Here is a 23,575-nt window from a genome sequence, read left to right as displayed (position 1 = left end):
TGTATTTGTTAAATAGGCAAACAAAAATGTGTTATTATAAATTAGTATAAAAATATAGCCTTAACTTAACACAAAGACACACACAGCAAAGCCCCGGGCATGCACCCAAGGGTTGGCCTTTAGAGTTTGATAATCAAACTCAATCAAAATAAGGTGCATGAACGCCTAAGTTGGAGCGTTTTGGGGTGTGAATATACATTGTGATCCTGACAAATAATTATGCCTGCTTTCACTGACCTAAAGTTAAACTCTAAAGCCCTGACCTAAGGTACATTTGTATGTGCGCATGTGTGGAAGTAAAATTGGACATTGGTAGCCCGAGAGGGAGGCATATTGGGTCTGTTATGTCTTAGGCCTTAGGCAAGAAGAGGTTGTTTTGAATACTGTGTGACCTCGCTTCGCGATAGCTGCCTGCAGTAAGTTCCGCAGACCCTGAGGAAAGCTCGGGCCTTGGAGAATCAGACGGTGGAACAAAAGGGGGGGAGAAACCACCTGCAGGAAGAGATTCGAAGCTGCCCCAACTGGTGCACAAAGAGTTATAGCTTTATAAAATAGTTGTGGCAGACGATATATAGCAAGCTATGCGGTACTGAAAATGTATAAGTAATCATGTTAATCATACTAATCATATGTTAACCATAAAAATGAGGTGATTCAATGACAATGACGTCAATGTGTTAATCATTAATCAATGGGACATCCAAACATTAACAGTGATTCAATGTCATATAATTAATATCTATATACATATCTCAAGCAGAGTCTACACGCCAAGACAGATTTTGGTAAATTGAGACCTTGCTACCAAGGTGAATCAATAGAGCAGGAGAATTGTGTTTGTTATACGTTTGAGCTCGGTTTGTTGGTGCTTCGTGACCAATCAGGACTTAGAAGTTCTTATTGGTAATTGGGAGTTATGGTTTATCAACTGGTTGCTCTGTGTGCTCCGGGTGACTTGGTACCAAGTGCCAGAGTGTGATGGGGCTGGATTGCTGGAATAAAAGAGATTTTCTTTACTTACCAAACTGAGAGGTCCAGACTTTTATTCTAAGTGACTCTCTGTGTTATCAGAGAGGTTGATTTATAATTTTTCTGTCACACATGAGCGTGAACAAACATTTACTGAAAAAAGCGTGTTTATTAAAATAACTAAGACTTTATTCTGTCAAAGTTTTTTTTTTTTTTTTTAAATATATATATATAATAAGGACCGGCGGTTAAACGGGTCGTTATAGTCACTATAACTATAACTATAGTCTCGCTGCATAGTGGATGACCGCTGACACTGTTGAATTTGGACTATGTTTCATTAACTATCAAGTAGGCTGCAGCTCAGTTACCGTTGTCAACTTACTATAAGATGCTGCTCCAGCAAGCATCTCAAATCAAGCTTGTAGATGATAAAAGCAGGGGCCGTGAGGGACACCATGTAGGATGCCTGACATTTACTGAAGAATGTCTTTATTAAAATAACTAAGGAATTATTCTTTTAAGTTTTTTAATGTGTATTTGATGCATGACGTTAAATGCAGCTTTACTAGCTCCTATTAAATGTAATCATGTCCACCTTATTTAAAATATATCCTAAATTCTTACCCTTTGCCAGATTCCACAGTTCCTACCTGTCATTCTGTGATGACCGGCATCATCTATTAATCCGCCCGCGCCCAAGGTCCCGGCTCCGCCCACCTCTGCTTCACCCATCCCTGATCCGGCCCCTGTACCTCATACTCCAGTCCCCCCAATTCCTCACCCAACTCCAACACCATCAGCTTCCAGGACTCCAGTCCCTGTCCCTGAGGAGGTCCTGAACTGCCTGACCATCACTCCTCATTCCTCATTGATGGAGGGAGAGGAGGAGCTCGAATGGGACCCCTCGGGGATTTCCCTGATGGCTTCAACGGACCCCTCCAGGGTAATGACTCCTCCACCATCGCCCCAGCACGGTGGATTCCGGCCAGGTCCCCACCTTTCGGTGTCCCAAAAGGGGAGAGGACACATGCGCAGGGGCCGGGTACCGCCTGCCCTGCCCCCTAGCTCGAACTTGCTCGCCTTGCCTGGGGCTCGGGGGCGCCTACGAATCCTCCGGCTCCTGTTCGGTGGTCGTCTGCGGGTCGCCCTCCGAGGATTCGTTGCCCGCCTTCAGTCCCACCTCCAACGCCTTGTTGTTCACCTGCGGGTTCCCCTGTGTAGACTCCTCGGTCGCCTGAGGTTCCCACCACTCCAGCTCGTCAGTGGACAGCGGCTTCTCCTGCGCTGTGGTCCCCTCCATCTCCCTCCTCGTCTCCCCCGGTGCCCCCTCCGACTTCCTCCTCGCCTTCTGCACCTGTCCCTCGGCCTACCTCCTCACTCCCTATGAGGTCCTCCTCGGCTCCAGCTTCACGGTTGCCTGTGGCCCCCCGGCTGCAACCCCTCACCCGCTGTGCTCCCTGTTGTCCGTCATCCTCTGCTTTTCTGCCTCCTTGTTTTGTCCCTCCTGTATCTGCTCCACGTCCATCGGTGTTTCCTCTGTTCACTCCCAGTCCCTGTCTCCCTCCAGCTGGTGTTCCCCCAATGTCTCCTTTCTTGGTTTGCCTGTCCGAGTTTCCTGTTCTGTGTCAGGTGTTGTCCTGGTTTTTGCCCTTGTGCCTGTTTTGTGTGTCCATCCTGTTCTCGGTCCCTCATTGATGTTTTTGATTTTGTATTCCCCAGGGACTGTGTAGTTCGCCTCCCCTGAGGTGCACCCGGAGTGCGCGCCTTTTGGGGGGGAGGGGTGTTCTGTCATGCCCGGCTCGGCCGACCCTCCTGTGTGCTACGCCCTCTCATTTACCTCGTGTGAAACCCTGATTGTTACCAGCTGTATCCTGCTTCGCCTGTGTAGTCCTGTGTATTTAAGTCTGCATCCAAGTCAGTTTACCCAGATCTATCATTGACGTATGTACCGTGCTGTCCTGTCTAGTCCATTTTATCCCCATTAAAACCCCGTATTTGGATCATTGTCTGCCCGATTCGTGATTCCCCACTTCCTGCCTGCTTACGGAATGTCGGACATCACAGGAGGAAATTGCTTAACACTAGATTTACCGAGTTTTTATTCTCTGCTGAGAGTCCCAAGGTGTTTGTCACCCCTGCTGTGATTTTCGCAGGTCTTCAGCCCCATCCTCCTCCTGCTTTTGTTGTGCAAACACACCCATTACCTGTGAGGCCTGGCGCATTTGCATTTTTTACTCAGAGTAGCTCAAATCCAAGGCAGGCTAAACCTGTGTGTGTGACATGGAAACCTTCACAAAAGTCTGCCATATCTATACCAAATATCCCACACGCTGACTGACCTGCAAATATGAAAGACGCACATTCACAAAATATATGGAAACACAAGTCTGTGTTATTTATAAAACAAATTGAGTGAAAATAGAATGAAAAGTTGCTAATAGAATGAAATGAATAAAATGAAAACATGCTAACACTTCAGTCTCCAATGCATGTTTGTATATAAATGTCATAAGCTGAGTGAAGTCATGGTCCATGGTTTTTGACATGCTCATACACATACAGAATAAAATGTCATTTCATTTTCATTGGCCATCACTGAATTATAACACCAAAAGTGAATTTTGTTTTAGTGTGATCTCTCCAGCTTTGCATGTTTGGCTGTTCATGTAAAAATTGATGTATCCGTGCCTCAGTTCCAGGTTCATCTCTTCGTCATCTTTCTGCCTTTTGTCTCAGTGGTTACTGTCCCACACAGTCTGTCTATCTTTCAAAGTCTGTGTTTGCAGCGTTTGAAAACCCAGTGACCATCATCCCTGTATTTGGCAATGGAGTTCCTTGGCTAGAAGAATCGGAAACAATCTTCTTTTTCCTTTCCACCCTGTAGATGCTTTGTACAGAACGTAGGCATTCACCGCCACCAAGTCCAGCATGTTGTAAAACACAGCTACTGGCCACTTGCTTGTTGCTGCTCGTACTGAATACATGCGCGCCATTCTAAACACTGACGTGGAGAATTCCTCTCCCTGTGCAGTGTCCTTTGCCAATGGAGGAAGTTCACGGCAAACGTTATTCACCATGCCCAGTAAAGTGAAGCAGTCTGTGTGACAGTGACAGTGAGGTGAAGAAATTGTCCATTGTGACATTTCTCCCGTCATCCAGAAATGACTCCATCAGACTCATGACCACGTTCTCTGCCAGCCTTCACCAAGAACTGTGCTGAAAGTTTCACTCCAGGAGAACACATGAACATAGATGTACAGCTGTTCTCGACCAAGGTTCATTGTCCATGCAGTATATTTACATTTACATTTACAGGATTTGGCAGACGCCCTTAGCCAGAGCGACTTACATAAGTGCTTTGAGACTCTGCAATGAATTTCCGATGCTAGCTCAATAAGGACCCCAGCTACGAATACTATCTCTGAGAACGCCATTGAGTAGTGCAGAATTTTTATTTTATTTTATTTTTTTAAAACACACACCAGAAAAAGAGTCGAGTAAGAATATAGAAGTTCTACGTCAGGTATTTCTGAAAAAGAAAAGTTTTGAGTCGTCGCTTGAAGACATTCAAGGATTCAGCTGTTCGGACATCTAGGGGGAGTTCATTCCATCAATTAGGTGCCAGGACAGAGAAGAGCCGAGATGCGTGTCTTCCTTGTGCCTTGAGGGGAGGTGGGACCAGTCGAGCAGTGCTGGAGGATCGGAGAGATCGTGGTGCAGAGCGGGGTGTGATGAGGTCCTTTAGGTAGGATGGTGCCAGAGAATTTTTGGCTTTGTATGCGAGCATCAGTGTTTTGAATCTGATGCGTGCAGCTACAGGAAGCCAGTGGAGGGAGCGCAGCAAAGGAGTGGTGTGGGAGAACTTGGGAAGGATGAAAACAAGACGAGCAGCTGCATTCTGAATCAGTTGGAGGGGACGGATGGCGCTCAGTGGTAAACCCGCTAGAAGCGAGTTGCAGTAGTCAAGGCGTGAGATGACGAGGGACTGGACGAGTATCTGGGTAGCCTGGGTGGAAAGAAATGGACGTATCCTCCTGATGTTAAAGAGGAGAAACCGACAAGAGCGAGAAAGACTGGTGATATGTGAGGAAAATGACAACCGATCATCTATGGTAACTCCAAGGTTTCTAGCAGAAACCGAAGGACGGATCAGGGAGTTGTCAAAGGAGATCGCAAGGTCCTGGAGGGGGGATGAGTCAGCCGGGATGTAAAGCAACTCAGTTTTACTAGTTTTGAGTTTTAGCTGGTGAGTGGTAATCCAAGATGAGATGTCTGCCAAGCATGTAGAGATCTTAGTGGAGACATGAGTGTCTGAGGGAGGGAAGGAGAGGATGAGTTGAGTGTCATCGGCATAGCAGTGGTAGGAGAAGCCATGTGAGGATATAACTTCGCCAAGAGATTTAGTGTAGAGGGAGAATAGGAGAGGGCCAAGAACCGAGCCCTGAGGGACACCGGTGGAAAGACAACGTGGAGTAGATGTGGATCCATTCCATGTCACTTGGTATATCGCATCCAAGCCGGACAAATTTGGGATCAAGTTCTGGATGGCCACGGATTTGGAGACCAAATACGTCTGCAACGTGTCCCCTAACTTGGGAAAGGACCCCAGTCACCAGAAAAGGGAGAGGCTGGCAGAGAACATGGTCATGAGTCTGATGGAGCCATTTCTGGATGACGGGAGAAATGTCACAACGGACAATTTCTTCACCTCACTGGCACTGTCACACAGACTGCTTCAGCGCAAAACAACACTACTGAGCACAGGGAATAAAGTTTGGTATGAACTTCCTCCAATTTCAAAGGACACTGCACAGCAAGAGGAATTCTCCGCGTCAGTGCTTAGAAGTGGCAGTGTCTCCTTGACAATTTATGCACCTAAAAAAACAAGATTGTGTGTGTTCTGAGTTCCTTGGACCAAGATGTGGCGATCTGTGAAGGCAGAAAGAGGAAACCCAACACGATAACAGACTATAACCACATGAAGGTATGTGAATGTGTGTATAATTTTACATCAGTGCTACAATGTTTTCTGATATGTACTATACAGGCCTATATAGAAAGAAGGTAGAAAAAAAGCAAATACACTCATGACTCTCTCTCTCTCTGCTGTTATAGTGTGGTGTAAATGTGTTGGACCAAATGGCGCGCATGTATTCCGTAAGAGCAGCAACATGCAGGTGGCCAGTAGCTGTATTTTACAACATGCTGGACCTGGTGGTGGCAAATTCCTACGTTCTGTACAAGGCATGTACAGGGTGGGAAGGCAAAAGAAGATTATTTTTGAGTCATCTAGCCAAGGAACTCCATTGCCAATTTATGCCACAAAAGGCTATGGGGACAGAGGAAGGCTGCTGCTGTGCCAGGACTTGTATGGACAACTCAGTGTCAGGTACAGGAGAACTGCAACAGAAACCGCAGCAGGTTTACCAGTGCAAAGTGTTACAAATTCACTTGCGCCAAATGCAGGGATGATGGTCACTGGGTCTGCAAACACTGCAAAGTTTGAAACACTCAATTTTTTTTATAAATAAAACAGACTTGTGCTTCCATATATTTTGTGAATGTGTGTCTTTCATATTTGCAGGTCAGTCAGCATGTGGGATATTTGGTATAGATATGGCAGACTTTTGTGAAGGTTTCCATGTCACACACAGAGGTTTAGCCTGCCTTGGATTTTAGCTGCTCTGAGTAAAAAAATGCAAATGCGCCAGGCCTCACAGGTAATGGGTGTGTTTGCACAACAAAAGCAGGAGGACAATGGCCCAAGAAACTCTCAGCAGGGATGCTAGTAGGTGTTAGGCCCAGGGAATTTACGCAAATTTGCGTAGATTTGGCAGTTCTAGTGTTAAGCAATTTAAGCATTGAGCAAAAGCTGGTTGTCTCGTCTTCCCCTCTCTCTTTCCCTTACCTTTCTGTCGATCCACAACCCTAGACTGGGGATTGCAACAACATGTTGGTTAAATATAATGAGTTTAAGTGCTTTCTTCTTTTAAAATATGGAAAGTCAGGACGAATGTGTGGATTCAGACTCCTAACAGCAAGTGGCCTCGGCCTGACACCCGTTATAGAAGGGCTGGACGCATATGCTCTAGTTTACATTCATCCTGCTATACGTTTTTTTATTATTCCTTAAAACGCAATCAAAAATAACACATTATACTACGGGACCGCTGAATGCTTGAATCTGATTGGCTGACGAATGTTCTGAGGTGTGCAATTATTTTCAGATAAACGCACGGCGAACGTAGTTCCAGGTAGCTCTCTTGACCGCATTACAGTTCCATATCACTTCGCATAGTTAACTGTAATAACGGAAATTAGCATACAGTACCTATACAGCACACAGGACTAACAAAAACAACAACATGACAGACGATTTTCCGAAAGTAAATTTTAATATTTACGGTGAATATGAAACTTTCAACAACTGGGCTGCAGCAGTATTAGTTAGCCTAGTGTACCAACTTAAAGGCTACACATGACATTTCTCACTAGCGAGGTAATAACAGCGCTGCATCTTAAAGCAGACTTACAGTTTAGAGACGGTGCTTCAGAACACTGTTGAGGGACACACAGAGGTAGCCTAATTCATACAAGCTGTCTCTCTCGCTCTCTTTCTAATAACTTCATTATTAACTGCATTAGTCTGCTATCAACGGCTCAAGCCTCCATTGCCAGCTTTAAAATGACATTTTGGAACTAGCAAAAGAGTCGTTGGATGAGATGCGGAAGAAATAATCCTACTCACAATAGCGATTTAAGTAGAAAAACCGGACGAATCCCTTGAAATATATCATCTGATCGATGTCTTGAGGTGTGGCAACCGTAGTATAAGCAGAATAATTGACTCCGGACCGTTGAATTATTAGAAAATAATGCACACCCGAGGTGTAACGGCCACTCCGCTTCACGTCGTGGCCGCATTACCACCTCGGGTGTGCATTATTTTCTAATAATTCAACGGCCCGTCGTCAATTATTCCTTACTTAATAAACACATATAATGTATTTTTATTCTCTTAAACTTTAACAGCTCCGTGTCTGACAAACCACGTTCCCCTTATCAACATAATGACATATTCACCCCACGTGACCTCTAACTGCCAAGCACATGTGATACCATATACGGACATGACACTGGACCAATCAGAATAAATGGATACGACCCCCACCCCCCCGCTAATGACGTCATCAACCAACCCCTACTAAGCTCCGCCCCAATGCCCTTATATTCTCTCTGTTATTAACTGTTAACAGTCAATGGATAGGAAATTGTGTGCTCAAGGTCAGGTTTTTGCTGCCACATTTTACGTCTTAATTTAAAGGTCATACACGTGAATTCTGGCCATATTTACAAAAGGAACAAAACTACAGTTGGTTATTTGATCTGATTTCTATTCAAGATCATTGAGTGTCCTTAGACAGAACTCCACATACAGTATGTCTGTGAGAATGATCAGCTCAGCAGGTGAACTCCCTCTGAGAGGCGAGGGTAACAGGGAGCTTAGTAACAGGGAGCTCAGCTGACTTCCAAATCGATGACAACGTTGTCCAAAACGTAGCTAAGGTTTGTCAAAAATGTCACTACATTTGGCACCTCCTGCTGCTAGGAGCTTTTAGAAAAAGAATTCGCTAAAAAGTGTCTAATAATTCACTAGAATTAGCGACAAAGTCGCTTAGCAGAACTACTGAGGAGACGCTCAGTGTCACAGCCATTTTGGGGGAGACTACGGGTGCCATCATAGGACAATACTAATGAAAGTACGCTTAGCGCATGCGAAAGAAGAAGAAATGGGAAGGCTTTCTTGTGCAATTAAAGATGCACGGCCATTTCAGAATGTATTTCACCCTGTTATATTCTCACACAAGCACAATATAAGTAGCTGTAAAGTATTTGTTTGTACCCAGATACTATTTTTATTTAAGAAACAAGTAATGTATAAACCCAAACCTAGACGTTTGTTTAAAACAAGAACTGATGAATCAATAATCTTTTTTGTGATGTCTGCTTTGTTTTTACACCTTTGGATGTTGTCTAACATGATACAGAGAAACTCACCAAAACATGAACTTGGAAATCCATCTACATACAGTGCAAAAAAAACATTCATTTTAAAATCTGCATGAATACAATAATAAATGAGTAATAATGGTATTATTAATAAAGACATGCAAACAAACTTACATTTCTGTAAGCCTGGTCTGGTCCTGCACTCTCCACTGTGATCCACACTATAGGAGAAGCAGAATGACATAGTACTGCTGTATCCATTTATTTATTGGTGCCTCTTCTTCACATACATGAATAAGTATCTGCAGCGTGTCAGACACACGATCTCTACTCACTTCAGCTTCTCCAGTTTACAGCTGGGATCCTCCAGTACAGCATAGAGCAGCTTCACCCCTGAGTCTCCTGGGTGATTGTAGCTCAGGTCCAGCTCTCTCAGATGTGAGGGGTTTGATCTCAGAGCTGAAGCCAGGGAAGTACAGCCTCTCTCTTTGACTCTACAGCCTGACAGCCTATAGAAAGGAAATCACAAAATTTTGGACAAAATACAGCGGCGTACAAATGGCAACGATTCTTCAGAATGCCAGTGCTGATGTGCCCAAAGCGACCAAACAGCCCTATCAGCACCTCCCCCTCAAAGCTACAACAATATTATGCTTAATATAACAATATTAAGTCAGTATGACAAAACTAAAATAAAACATGTGCATCATGTACTCTTATCTGAAAAATATAAAGAACTGAAAAATGTGCATCATGTCCTCTTATCTGAAAAATATAAAGAACTGAAAAGTAAAAAGTGTAAATTGATACCTGCTTAGTGGGAATGAAATGGTGTGAGTGCAGCGGTTCGCTTGTCTGACTTTCCTTGTAGCCACAGAAACACTTTATAATATTAAAGTTTAGTATTTATACTGTCAAACTGGACTGACCTCAGTATCTCCAATTTGCAGTGTGAATCCCCCAGTCCAGCAGAGAGCAGCTTCACTCCTGAATCCTGCAGGTCATTGTTACTCAGGTCCAGCTCTCTCAGGGGTGAGGAGTTTGATCTGAGAGTTAAAGCCAACGTGTCACAGCATGACTCTGTGAGACTACAGCTGTTCAGCCTGGAAAAAGAAAACATGTTAAGACACAGACACATATATAACCTACACAATGTTAACCTACACAGTTTGAAGCACAGAATGACATGGAAGCAAGGAAGATCACCCCTCCCCTCAACGAGCAGATGCTCTGCCTGACCATGACTGATGTGAGGAGAACTATGTTGAGAATCAACCCACAGACAACATTCCTCGTTGTGTGGTCAGGGGATGTGCAGATTAGCTGTCCTTACAGACACTGTTGTTCAAACATCCTTCAAAGCCACCACCATCATCTCCATGCCAAAGAGGTCTTGTGTCCTGCCTCAATAACTACCATTCACACCCATCATCATGAAGTGTTTTGAGAAGCTCATAATGAACTAAATAAAATCACAGATGCCCACTTCACTGTAACCCCGCCAGTTTGCGTATCGTACCACCCACTCAACAGATGATGCCATCACCACCACCCACCACCTAACCCTCACCCACCTGGACAAAAAGGACACTTATGTGAGATTGCTCTTCAGCATTCAACACAATCATTCCTCAGCAGCTGACAGGAATTACTGGGCCTGAACACCTCCCTCTGCAACTGGATCCTGTATTTCCTGACTGGGAGACCTCAGTCAGTCAGGATCAGCAGCAACATCTCCAGTATCACTAAGCTGAGCACAGGGGCCCCCACAGGGTAAAAGTCACATAGCATTTCTGTGACATTTCTGGTGGAGCAGGTTAAGCCTCTGGGCCTATGGTCAGAAGACTGCTGGTTCAAGATTCGGGAGATTAGTCGCATGTCTGTTGGCCCATTAGCAAGGCCCTTAATCCTCCAGTTGCAGGGGTGCTGGATGCCAACCAACCCAGTGCTGTGACCCATAAGCTTGTTCTCCCTGTAAATGTGTCTCTCATGGAGAGTGAGAAGAGAAGCATAGCAATATACCTGTACTTGTGCAAATAAAGGATCATTTCACTTGTAAACCCTCCAGATAAAAAGCCCTCTTTGTTTCTATAGCAGGTTAGGATGCTGTTCCAGTTATCAGAAGGCAAAGTGAATGTTAGTGTCACTTTTGGGTTTTACTACATCACTACCTTCAGTCATTATAAAATATGCGTTCAGAATATCGAAAAACAAATCTAGCCAAGTTATTAATCCATGAACAGGAAGAAACTCTATGTTTGATATATTTCAAACAATGTTAATATTGAACTGCCAGACAAGACATGTTTTACATCCTCACATCACTTACAGAGCTGTCTTGGATGTCTTGACCACAGGCAACAGCCTCCAGTGCTCATTATCTGATCTGAAGAATTTATTCAGATCAAACACATCCAGCTCCTCATCTGACATCAGTAACACAAAGGCCAGAGCTGAATACTGTGCAGGTGAGAGATCTTCTGCTGAAAGATTTCCTGAATTCAGGTATCTTTGTACCTCCTCTACTAAAGAATTGTCACCCAGTTCATTTAGACAGTGGAACAGGTTGATGGTCCTTTCTGGAGATAAATTCTTATTTATTTTACTCTTGATGTATTCGGCTGTTTTCCCAATGTTATGTGAGCTGAATCCTGTCTGTCCCAGTAGCCTTTCTAAGAGAGTCTTACTGGAGTCTGTTGAAAGGCCCAGGAGGAAGCGGAGGTAGAGGTCCAAGTGTCCATTCTTGCTCTTTAATGCCTGATTCACTGCAGTCTTCAGTAGGTTAGCTGATGACTTTGATAGAAAGACATATAAAGCAGCGAAATACTCCTGAATGCTCAGATGCACAAAGCAGTAAACCTTTGTCTGATACAACCCATATTCCTCCTTAAAGACTTCTGTGCACACTCCAGAGTAAACTGAAGTTTCTCTGACGTCAAGGTCACTCTGTTCAAGATCTTTTTCATAAAATATGATATTGCTTTTCTGAAGGTTATGAAAAGCCAGTTTACCAAGTTTTAGAAGGAAGCATTTAATATGGTTGGTTTCATTTCTTTCCCCCCATCCATCCTTCAATTTTCTGAACCAGCTTGTCCTCTTCTCGGTCACAGGGGTCTGGAGCACATACTTGCTATGTTTTAAACTTGTCTGAAAGATTAGGAAGTGTGTGTACATTTCAGTAAAAGTCTTTGGAATTTCACCAATGTCAGTTTTGCTAAAAAGACTCTCAAGGACAGTGGCTGAAATACAGCAGAACACAGGTATGTGGCACATGATGAAGAGGCTCCTTGATGATTTCATATGTCTGATAATCCTTTCAGCCAGGCTCTCATCATTAAATCTCTTCTTGAAATACTCCTCCTTCTGGGCATCACTGAACCCTCGTATCTCTGTCACCTGGTCGATGTACTCAAGAGGTATCTGACTGGTTGCTGCTGGCCGGGAGGTTATCCAGAGGAGAGCGGATGGGAGCAAATTTCCTTTAATGAGGTTAGTCAACAGCACATCCAGTGATGTTTTCTTTGTTACATCAGAAAAGCTCTTATTGTTCTTAAAATTAAGAAGAAGACGACACTCATCTAGACCATCAAAGATGATCAAGACTTTGCACCTAAACAGCTCAGTAGATTGAAATGACTTTAGTTCTTGATCAAAGTGGTGAAGCAGTTCAATCAGACTGAATTCACCCTCAAGCAAATTCAGGTTCCGGAAAGGAAGAGCAAATATGAAGTGAATGTCCTGGTTTGCTTTTCCATCTGCCCAGTCTAGAATAAATTTCTGCACAGAGACTGTTTTCCCGATACCTGCAACCCCTTTAGTGAGTACAGTTCTGATAGGTGTCTCACGCCTACATAAGGGTTTAAATATATCATTGCACTTGACTGTAGTATCTTCTGTTCGCCTTTTCTTGGATGCTGTTTCAATCTGTCTCACTTCATGTTCATCATTGACTCCTCCAGCTCCCCCTTCAATTATGCAGACTTCTGTGTAAATCTCTTTGAGAAGTGTTGACTGTCCTTCCTTAGCTTTCCCTTGAAATACACACTCAAATTTCTTCTTCAGGTTACATTTTATTCTGTGCAAAATTAGCTCCCCTGAAGAAATATGAAAGGAAAATGGACAATTTTTTAACAGAATCCTGACCACATAGACACAGATTTTTTTACAATTTCACAGTAATATGAATAAAACTTTAAGTTTCACATCATACACATTATTTCTGAAACACCACAATCATGTAGATAATAGCATACAACTCTTACTTTTCTCTGATACGTCACCCCGCTCATTTACTAATTGATTACCTAAAATGAGAAAGAATTTCTAAGTCATTTCTATCTTCGACATCAGTATGTAACAATCTCTTCATCTATAATCCTATATAGTGCTATATAATAAATAAATTTTTAGAGCTTAAAAAAGGTTACATTTTATATGAAAAACAAGAAAGGTTAAAAATATGATTACACTTCTGCAGGTCTTCCTTCAGTCTCTCAGCAAGGTCATTCAGGGTCATATTCTTCAGGATTTCTAGTGTGACTTCAAGAGCACCAACTTCCCTGTAGGAACTTATCATCGTGTCGGCGAGGTCTGTTCTATCCAAGTGCTTCACCTGACCCCTGGGAAGGGGCTTTAACTCATTATACTTTGTGTGACTCAGTTTCCATTTAAACTCCTTCAGCTCTTCATCATCGAGCTCCTTCAGATTCTCCAGCAAGAGGTCGGTGAGCGAGTTCTGAGTGTGCAGAATGTCAGAAGTGAGTCCATGAGATCTCGCAAACCTGTTTATGGTCACTCACACACATGTGCTGAACTTTCCCTTAACAGAAGTCAGTTTTCCTGCTCACAGTCTAATGTGGCTGCTGAAGACACCTGCTATTATTTTTTTTCATTATTATAATAACCGTGTCTGTGTTCATTTTCCATTATTATTAACCCTTGTTTAACCAGGTTAGTCTCACTGATTTTAAAAATCTCTTTTAAAAGAGAGCCCTGTCCAATATAAACAGTTTAAAGTTAAGACCCAATAGAGCATATTAATAAAATAGGGTCAGAGTCAAAACAGACTGCAAACATCATGATAAGGCAGCATCCAATATAATTATACATATTTTAGATGAAGTTATTCTGTTACAGTACGTCTGTAACATTTGCTGCAGGGCGGTACGGTATGGAAGTAGCCTGGGGACGAGCTCTGCGGAGAGGGAGTTTTTTATCTGCTACTTTCAGCAACCTTCAGCTGAAAATAGTTACTCAGCTTAAGCTTCCCTGCCTTTCAGTGTCTGGTATTTATGGACAAAATGCATCAAATGCCGAAATGCTGTAGCCAAACCTCTTGGTGAGCCATTGTTTAGATGATTATGGCTGTAAAGAAACCAGTTCCCGTGTATCACAATCTGACTCTGTAATAAAAACCAAAGTAATGTTAGCTTTATATTCAAAAGCCAGTTACCAGCTGTAATATCTTACAACCAAAGCAAACTGGTCAGTTATTACTCACACAGGCAGTTTGCAGTCACAGGCAGAGACGTCCACTGACCATTTGGACTCATAGCTATGGGCCATATTTCACCCTGTGCTTAAGTCCAAAAAGGGTATAACCGTTACACTGCATGTTCCTTCAGTATTCAATGGGTACTTTGGAAGTGAAACTATACGCTTTTCTATCAATGTATTCAGTGCTTTAAGTGGGTCAGTACTCACAGGTATGCAGTACCAGCACCTCTTTGTTTGTCTCTTCAGAGTACAGACACCTCACAATATCTGCTGAGAGTACTGGCACCTGAGAATGAATGACTATAGATTAGAATAGAATAGAATAGTAGCATTACTGTCATTGTATAAAAAATACACAAGAAAATTAAACGTGCTGCTTCTATTCAATGCAATAAAGAATCAAAAAAACAGTCAAACAAATAAATACTTGTCTGTGTATGTACAGTCCCTGACAAAAGTCTTGTTGCTTGTGTACAAATTGACCTCAAGTGCCGCTGAAATATATTTCTAATCAAGATTTTTTTTTACAAGAAATGGCTCATTTTATTCCCAACAGCTTTTGTAGTAATGTTTCAGTGCAAAACGAAACTGTCAAAAAGTATTCTAATATTCAAAGCTTGGTAAAGCCATTGAGTCAATTTTTTCAAAGACATAAGTGTTGTCGCCTTGTCATATGAGCTTCACCTGTGACTAATAATGGATCAATTAGGTCTCAGGTGTGTATAAAAAGAACCCCACTACACTAGACCTTCACATCAACTGCAACTAGACCTCTGCAAACATGCCTAAGATTCACCCTGCAACTAGTCCTCTGCAAACATGCCTAAGATTCACCCTAAAGTGTTGATCATCAAGAGGCTGAAGACCGGATCCACTGCTGATGTGGCAGACACCTTCAATGTGTCTCAGCGTCAAGTACAGAGGATAAAAAAAAGATTTGAAGAGACTGGAGACGTTTTTGACAAGCCCAGGTCAGGCAGACCCCGCAAGACAACTGCTCGAGAGGACCGTTTGTTGGTTCGAAAATCCAAGGCCAGCCCATTTTCCACTGCAGCAGAGCTCCACGAGACCTGGTCACCTGAAGTCCCTGTGTCAACCAGAACAGTTTGTCGGATTCTGTCTCGAAATGGCCTCCATGGTCGAATCAGTGCCCAGAAGCCAGCACTAAACAAAAGACAATTGAAAAACCGTGTGGCATTTGCCAAGGCCCACAGCCTGCTAAAAGGATGGACGCTGGAAAAGTGGCAGAAGGTGGATTTTTCAGATGAATCTTCTGTTGAATTACACCACAGTCGCCACAAATATTGCAGGAGACCTACTGGAGCCCGCATGGATCCAAGATTCACCCAGAAAACAGTGAAGTTTGGTGATGGAAAGATCATGGTCTGGGGTTACATCCAGTATGGGGGTGTGCGAGAGATCTGCAGGGTGGAAGGCAACATCAATAGTCTGACATACCAAGAAATCTTAGCTATCTTTTATATTCCCAACCATAAAAGAGGCCAAATTCTGCAGCAGGATGGTGCTCCATCACATACTTCCATCTCCACATCAAAGTTTCTCAAGGCGAAGAAGATCAAGATGCTCCAGGATTGGCCAGCCCAGTCACCAGACATGAACATCATTGAGCATGTGTGAGGTAGGATGAAAGAGGAAGCATGGAAGATGAAACCTAAGAATATTGATGAACTCTGGGAGGCATGCAAGACTGCTTTCTTTGCTATTCCTGATGACTTCATCAATAAATTGTATGAATCCTTGCCAAACCGCATGGATGCAGTCCTTCAAGCTCATGGAAGTCATACAAGATATTAAATTTGGATCTCACAGCACCACTACTTAATTTGCTGACATATTTTTGTATTTGCAGTACATTTGGTCAATTTCTGTATAGGCGACAATACTTTTGTCTTGCCAAAATTTGACCTTTCTGTCTTGATTAAATGATAAATCTTTTTTTCAGTGAAACTACTTAATTTCAATGCATTAAACATCATTTGGTAGGGTTTTAGCTTTTCATATGAGCTATTTGTAACATCAATTGATTAATTAAAAGTCAGGTTAATAGCAGGTGTTTCTACAAAATAGATAAGCGACAAGCCTTTTGTCAGGGACTGTATATGTAAGAAACAGAGGCAAGTAGCAAAAATCAATCCTTCTGAAGAATAAGATGAATAGTAATGGATCAGTATTATTAAATTGATTTCTATAATAACTAAAGACTATTATTGCGCAAGGATTATTTTTTGTTGTTGTTCAGTGATCTTATGGTCCAAGGGAAGACACTGTCCTTGAGTCTGGAGGTGCGTGTTTAGATGGACCTGTAGCACCTACCAGAGGGCAGCAGGTTAAACAAGTGGTGGGCAGGACAGGCAGAGTCTCTAAGGATGTTTGGGCTCTGGAGAGACAGGGGGAGCTGGCGATGGCTTCCAAGGGTGGCAGAGAGTGGCTGATGGTTTTTTGGGCAGAGTTTCTAACCCTCTAGAGGACTGTCCTCTCTGCAGATTAGCACCCGGCATAACACATTGTAATGCAGTACGCCAGCATACCACACTATAATGCAGAACAGCGGCATACCACACTATAATGCAGAACAGCGGCATACCACACTATAATGCAGAACAGCGGCATACCACACTGTAATACAGTACGCCAGCATACCACACTGTAATGCAGTGCGCCGGCATACCACACTGTAACGCAGTACGCCGGCATACCACACTGTAACACGGTACGCCGGCATACCACACTGTGACGCAGTACAGCGGCATACCACACTGTAATGCAGTACACCGGCATACCACACTGTAATGCGGTACGCCGGCATACCACACTGTAACGCAGTACGCCGGCATGCCACCCTGTAACGCGGTACGCCGGCATACCACGCTGTAACACAGTACGCCGGCATACCACACTGTAATGCGGTACGCCGGCATGCCACCCTGTAACGCGGTACGCCGGCATACCACACTGTAACGCAGTACGCCGGCATACCACACTGTAATGCAGTACGCCAGCATACCACACTGTAATGCAGTACGGCAGCATACCACACTGTAATGCAGTACGCTAGGATGCATCTGATGGCGGAGCGATCAAAGGCCACAAGCAGCTTCTGACCCAGCTTGTTTTTCCTGATTACTCTCAGTGGGCTGGTTTGATCTCTAGGCAAACTGGTGGAGATCGAAGGAGGGTGTTAGGCTGGCCTGGATGTGATGTGCAACCAGCCCCTCAAAGCACTTCATCACCATTGAGGTGAGAGCGATTGGCCTGTAATCGTTAAGGTAGGTTATGTCAGACTTTTTTTGGAACAGGGATGATGGTAGATGACCTCAAGCAGGGAGGGATGGTGAGTGGTGATAAGGAGAGATTGAAGATCTTGGTGAGGATGCTAGAGAGCTGATAAGCATATGCTTTAAGTACTTTCCCTGATCCTCTGTCAGGAGCAACAGCTTTCCTAGGGTTGACTTGCCTGAATGCACATCTCACTTGATGCTCCTGCAGAGTGAGTGTGTGGGTGCTGGAAGCTGGGGGGGGGGGTTAGTGTGGTTGTGTCTGACCATTGTTGCTCAAAGCGAGCAAAGAAGCTGTTTAGCTCCTCTGCTCATTAGGCGTCTGCATTAACAGTAGCGATGTTGCTGCCCTTGAACTTTGTGATCTGCTGTATTCCCTGCCACACCCACCATGGTTGCTGTCTGTGAAGTGGTCCTCTATTTTCAGTTTATGTTCCGTCTTGGCAGCTTTGATCCCCTTCCTCAGGTCAGCTCTCCCTGTGCAGTACTGTACCCTGTCCCCTGTCCAGAAGGCAATGTCACGGTTCCTGATGAGTGAGTGGACTTCTCTCATTATCCAGGGTTTCTGGGAAAAATCTGGACAGGTTTCTTTACAGTAACATTGTCAGCACAGCTTGCAATGTAGAACAGCACCGTTTGTGTGTACTGCTCTAAGTCCTGATATTCAAAAACACCCCACTCATTGTCTGTAGCTGGGAAGAAGCAGCATCTGGCATAAATGACGTAAAGGCTCAGTTCTGTAGCCATGCTTGCTGTTAGAATAAACACTGTCAAGTGTGTTTTGCCCCCTGGTGGCACAGTTCATGTACTGAGTGAATTTGGGGAGTAAACTCTTTAGGCATGTGAGAATTCAGCAGCTATGATATTAATTTCATCAGGATGAGACCACTGCTGCTTTTCATTACACTGTATAGTGGATTCTGGGCAGTGCAAACACTGGCATCCACAGGGATGTAAACAGCCGTAATAATTACTATGGTTAGCTATCTCAGGAAATAAAAAGGTTTGCACATGACTGACAGAGCCAAATCGTGAGAAGAGTGACTGTGGTTCGACCATGTGAAAAGTGAAAGGTGACAAGGGAAGCACCAGCACCTGGTACTGAATATGAAGGGGAGTACTGGTACCTGATTCTGAATAAGAAGGGGAGTAATGGTACTTGGCACTTAATAAGAAGGGGAGTACTGGTACCTGATTCTGAATAAGAAGGGGAGTACTGGCACCTGATACTGAATAAGAAGGGGAGTACTGGCACCTGGCACTGAATAAGAAGGGGAGTACTGGTACCTGGTACTGAATAACAAGGGGAGTACTGGCACCTGGCACTGAATAAGAAGGGGAGTACTGGCACTGAAAAACATGGGGAGTACTGGCACCTAGTACTGAATAACAAGGGGAGTACTAGTACCTGACACTGAATAAGAAGGGGAGTACTGGCACCTAGTACTGAATAAGAAGGGGAGTAATGGTACTTGGCACTTAATAAGAAGGGGAGTACTGGTACCTGATTCTGAATAAGAAGGGGAGTACTGGCACCTGATACTGAATAAGAAGGGGAGTACTGGCACCTGGCACTGAATAACAAGGGGAGTACTGGCACCTGGCACTGAATAACAAGGGGAGTACTAGCACCTGGCACTGAATAACAAGGGGAGTACTGGCACCTGGCACTGAATAACAAGGGGAGTACTGGCACCTGGCACTGAATAAGAAAGGGAGTATTGGCACCTGGTACTGAATAAGAAAGGGAGTATTGGCACCTGGCACTGAATAACAAGGGGAGTAACAGCACGTAAAACTGAATAACAAGGAAGGTACCTGCACGAAGCTCAGAATAACAAGGGGAGTATTGGCACCTGTTTTCCCCACTTCAAGTACTGCATGCATTTGACTGCACCAAAGGTTGGAACAATTCACTGCCACACTGTGGATGTTAACCAGCCCTTAATATACAGACATAGAGCAGTGGCTTGGAGTGAAATTCAGTGACTGGTCAAGAACCAGCAGAAGACCACTCATGCTGTGGTGCAGACAACGTAAAACACAAACCTTTACCATAAACAGTCTAACCGATCACTGTACAAATCTGAATTAGGAGGAGATGGTGTACTTCCTAGCTGGCAAATAAAGTCAATTTGGTCCAAGGAAACCCAGATAATACAGCAAACAGTTAATGAATGTAATATTAATTCAAGAACATGGGAATTATCATACATCAAACAATTATACTGGACAGGCAATTAAAGTGAGCAAATGAAAAACGTCTTATTCAGCAAATTAGCCAATTAATTTTGGGTGAACTCAAAGGGAGTAATATAATCAGTACTCTTTCTTCACAAAAACAGAAAGCATTTTAATATTTAGACGCCCTACACAGGAAGCCCTTACAGAGACCAAAGCCTTTCAAACTAGCTGCAGATCAACACACAAAAGCAAATTCATTTCTGTCGCTGCAATTAGAAAGCAGGGGTCTGCTATATATATGGCGTTTTATATTCTTACCCTAATCAACCAACACCATTGCAGTGGATTTAGAAAAAAACAATGGTATATCAAAGGCAGGACCATGACATGCTATGCAGATACACGCCCAGGGCCACTGGTCTACAGGGGAGTGGGTGGGTCCAGGAGCTGCACATCAAAGACTATCGAAGGCTTATACTCAACATTCACAATGAGTTTGCTTATGCATCATGGCCATCAGATATATTCCACATTCATTCCACGCGTCGTTTGTGCATCTACTCATGGAATTAAGGCCATGCATGTGCGAGATGCAGTACCACCAAAAATCTTGGAGGCAGATTGGTCACCTTTTGTTACAGAACTATGTGTTTATATACTGTACAGATTTAATATAAAAGTAGCATCGCATCATTTTTTTTTTTTAAGTAAATGATCAGAAGTTACAACAAATTATTTTCATACACAGGAGAAAAAATATTCTGAAGACTATTCTGTGCCTCCCTGTACAGCTTTAATGGAAGCTTAAGTTTCTTCTGCTCCCGAGCTCAATCTGAGCTAAGAAGGCATTGTCATGTGTGCAAACTATAGTACAGTGAAAGTACGATGAAATTCTTGTTTGAATGCCTTCACCAAAAACTATTGACAATTAACAAGACATTAAGTGCAACATTACAGTACAAAAAATACCAAGTAGGGTTTGGTTTGCAAGTTGCGTCTAAACAAACCACAAGACTTTTGGACAGACAAGACCAAAGTGGAGATGTTTGGCCATGATGCACAGCACCATGTCTGGAGAAAATGAAACAACATATTAGCACAAACACTTCATATCAATTGTTAAGCATGGTGGTGATTTTGGCTTGTTTTGCAGCCACAAGCCCCGGGCACCTTGCAGTCATTGTGTCGACCACAATCTCCTCTGTATACCTAAGCATTGTAGAGTCATATGTGTGGCCATCTGTCTGACAGATAAAGCTCAGCCAAAAATGGGTCATGTAACAGGACAATGATCCCAAGCACACCAGCAAATCTACAACAGAATGGCTGAATCAGAAAAGGATCATTGTTGCAACGGCCCAAAGTCCAGACATAAACTCGACTGAAATGCTCAAGCAACGTCGTAAAGAAGAGTGGGTCAATACTCCTCCACAATGATATGAGTGACTGATAAAGTCAAACAGAAAATGATTACTTAGAGCTATTGCTGTGTGGGGGAATTCTCATCATGCCTCCTGCAAACTTGCTCATTAGTTATGAAGGGCAGCCATCCATCCATTTTCCAAACCGCTTATCCTACTGAGTCGTGAGGGGTCTGGAGCCTATGCTATGGGCATGAGGCAGGGAACAACCCAGGATGGGGGGGCAGCTAATCGCAGGGCACACTCACACATAATTCACACACACATGCACTCCTACGGGCAATTTAGCAAGTCCAATTAGCCTCAGCATGTTTTTGGACTGTGGGGGGAAACTGGAGTACCCAGAGGAAACCCCACGATGACATGGGGAGAACATGCAAACTCCACACACATGTAAGCCAGGCGAGACTTGAACCCGGGTTCCAGAGGTGTGAGGCAACAGTGCTAACCACTGCACCACCATGCCATGCAAAAATTGTATTATTTTTCCTGCTTTAGAAGTCAATTGCTCTTAAAATAGGAAAATAAATGGATAAGTTTCCATTTTGTACTTTGTAGTTCCTGCAAGCTCTCCAGGAGCAGGAAGTATGTGTAACATGTACATTACGAAGAAAACAAGCCCTGTGTTTATTAATATTATCACATTGGTCTATTCATTAAGTACTGTAACAAAGTACTGTGTAAGTAAGAATTCCTGCACAAGCAGCTTGCAGAGGAACACTGAGACACCCACGCAAAGAAATACATTAGCAACATTTTATGTAGCTGATTTAAAATATATATTTTTAACATTATTTTTACTTGGGTCTTAAGCATGTCACACATCTAGTCCTAGAATTTAAAATCATAAACTGTTATAATTTAACTAATATCAGTTTGCTAAAATATTCTCCGTCTTACCTTAAGAACTGAACAGGGAAGCAGACAAAACCCAGTGATGCTGGTTTTGGAGGGAGAAATCTCTAGTTCTAAAGACGTTGAAACTTCTTCAAGGTAGTTATGGAGTTGGACAGATCACATGAAAGTGTGAAAGGAGGGTGGAACAGCTCTCCTCCACCTACCCTCCAGACCTGTCTGGGCAGGCTGCACAGAGAAGGCAGCGAGCTGCCACTGTTCCTATTCCGCAACCCCAGCCTGCCTCTCTGCTCCCTGCATCAGTCCCGCCTGCCCCCTTACATGCCCCCCACGACACCTCAACCACCCATAGCCCCCCACCAACACCACAGTCTCCCTAAACCATACCACAAACACCCGTATCCACCCTTGCAGGCAGATGCCCCGGCAACCTGCCCAGGTTAAGATTTGGAGCCGGAGCACTGAGTGGAAGGCAGCTGAAGCCTTGGCCAGGGCACAGGGTCTCCCCATCCCACCTCCTGTGACCCATCAGCACTACACCTGCAAGCAGTGTGGGCAGCCGCAGAAGCAGGAGTTTGGGCACAGAAGGTTCAAAATAAATTCTTCTATGAAAAGATGGAAGGAAGGTCATTCGGAGAGTTGAATGCACACTACAAGGAGCCATGTTAATTAAATGATTTTTACAATATTTTTTTTTTATGATTGATGTTTCTTACATTGTGTAATTTAAATGAATATATTATATAATAAATCATTACTATTATTATCATTGCATTATTATATAGTTTATAAATAAAAAATATATATAATAAAGTTTTGCTGAAGTAAGGTGTATGTAAGACTTTGTTTCCCAATTAAAAGCTAAGTAAGTTATTTTTACAGTTATTTTGAGAGGTACGACTGGAACTGGATTCGGACCCATGAGCTGTTGGTCCAGAGCGCAGTGTTTCACCCCTAGTCAGACGTCTTAAAGGGGCAACGGCACTGGGGTATGTGGGGCCCATAACCCCTGCCTGTGAGCGACAAAGTCGACCATCCATGGTGAATTTCAGGGGTCCTCATGGCAAGTGGGGTGCCTATGGGGACCAGCTAATCTTCACTCTATCGTTCCACTTTTAGTATATGTCCTACCATAGCAAGCAAAATGTTTGTTTTTACATGGTTTAGATAGATTAGATTAGATTGATAGATTGATAGATAGATACTCAGAAAAATGGATACAGCCCTGGTACACTTCTGTTCCCCAAGGGACAAACAACATGTAGCCCCAATGGTATGATAATGTTCCTCAGAGTCCATTTCTGTACCTTAAAACGTACATTTACCTACAGCTAAAGTAAT

General features: G+C 43.4%; 1 protein-coding gene across 4 annotated transcripts in view; it reads right to left on the bottom strand.

Annotated features, from left to right (window-relative positions):
• LOC125739882 (NACHT, LRR and PYD domains-containing protein 3-like) overlaps nucleotides 1-22,431 on the bottom strand; it is a 29,375-nt gene extending 6,944 nt beyond the window's left edge. For 3 of the 4 annotated variants that reach the window (XR_007397361.1, XR_007397362.1, XM_049010416.1), the window contains exons 1-12: nucleotides 22,280-22,431; nucleotides 18,165-18,275; nucleotides 14,686-14,778; nucleotides 14,483-14,560; nucleotides 14,315-14,384; nucleotides 13,450-13,717; nucleotides 13,245-13,286; nucleotides 11,312-13,076; nucleotides 9,912-10,085; nucleotides 9,318-9,491; nucleotides 9,157-9,203; nucleotides 9,031-9,054 (exon numbers count right to left, since the gene is read on the bottom strand). Coding sequence is in view for 2 of the 4 variants with exons in the window: in XM_049010416.1 (XP_048866373.1) it covers nucleotides 9,031-9,054; nucleotides 9,157-9,203; nucleotides 9,318-9,491; nucleotides 9,912-10,085; nucleotides 11,312-13,076; nucleotides 13,245-13,286; nucleotides 13,450-13,717; nucleotides 14,315-14,329 (2,509 nt within the window). In the remaining 2 variants the exon portion in view is untranslated. The remainder of the gene's footprint in view (nucleotides 1-9,030; nucleotides 9,055-9,156; nucleotides 9,204-9,317; nucleotides 9,492-9,911; nucleotides 10,086-11,311; nucleotides 13,077-13,244; nucleotides 13,287-13,449; nucleotides 13,718-14,314; nucleotides 14,385-14,482; nucleotides 14,561-14,685; nucleotides 14,779-18,164; nucleotides 18,276-22,279) is intronic. The other variant, XM_049010417.1, reaches the window with a different exon arrangement.
• Between the last annotated feature and the right edge of the window lie 1,144 nt (nucleotides 22,432-23,575).

The sequence above is a fragment of the Brienomyrus brachyistius genome, chromosome 4 (assembly GCF_023856365.1).
Source record: "Brienomyrus brachyistius isolate T26 chromosome 4, BBRACH_0.4, whole genome shotgun sequence".
Classification (NCBI taxonomy): Eukaryota; Metazoa; Chordata; class Actinopteri; order Osteoglossiformes; family Mormyridae; genus Brienomyrus; species Brienomyrus brachyistius.
The sequence above is the reverse complement of the archived record's forward strand: the minus strand, read 5'-3'. Positions and strand labels throughout refer to the sequence as shown.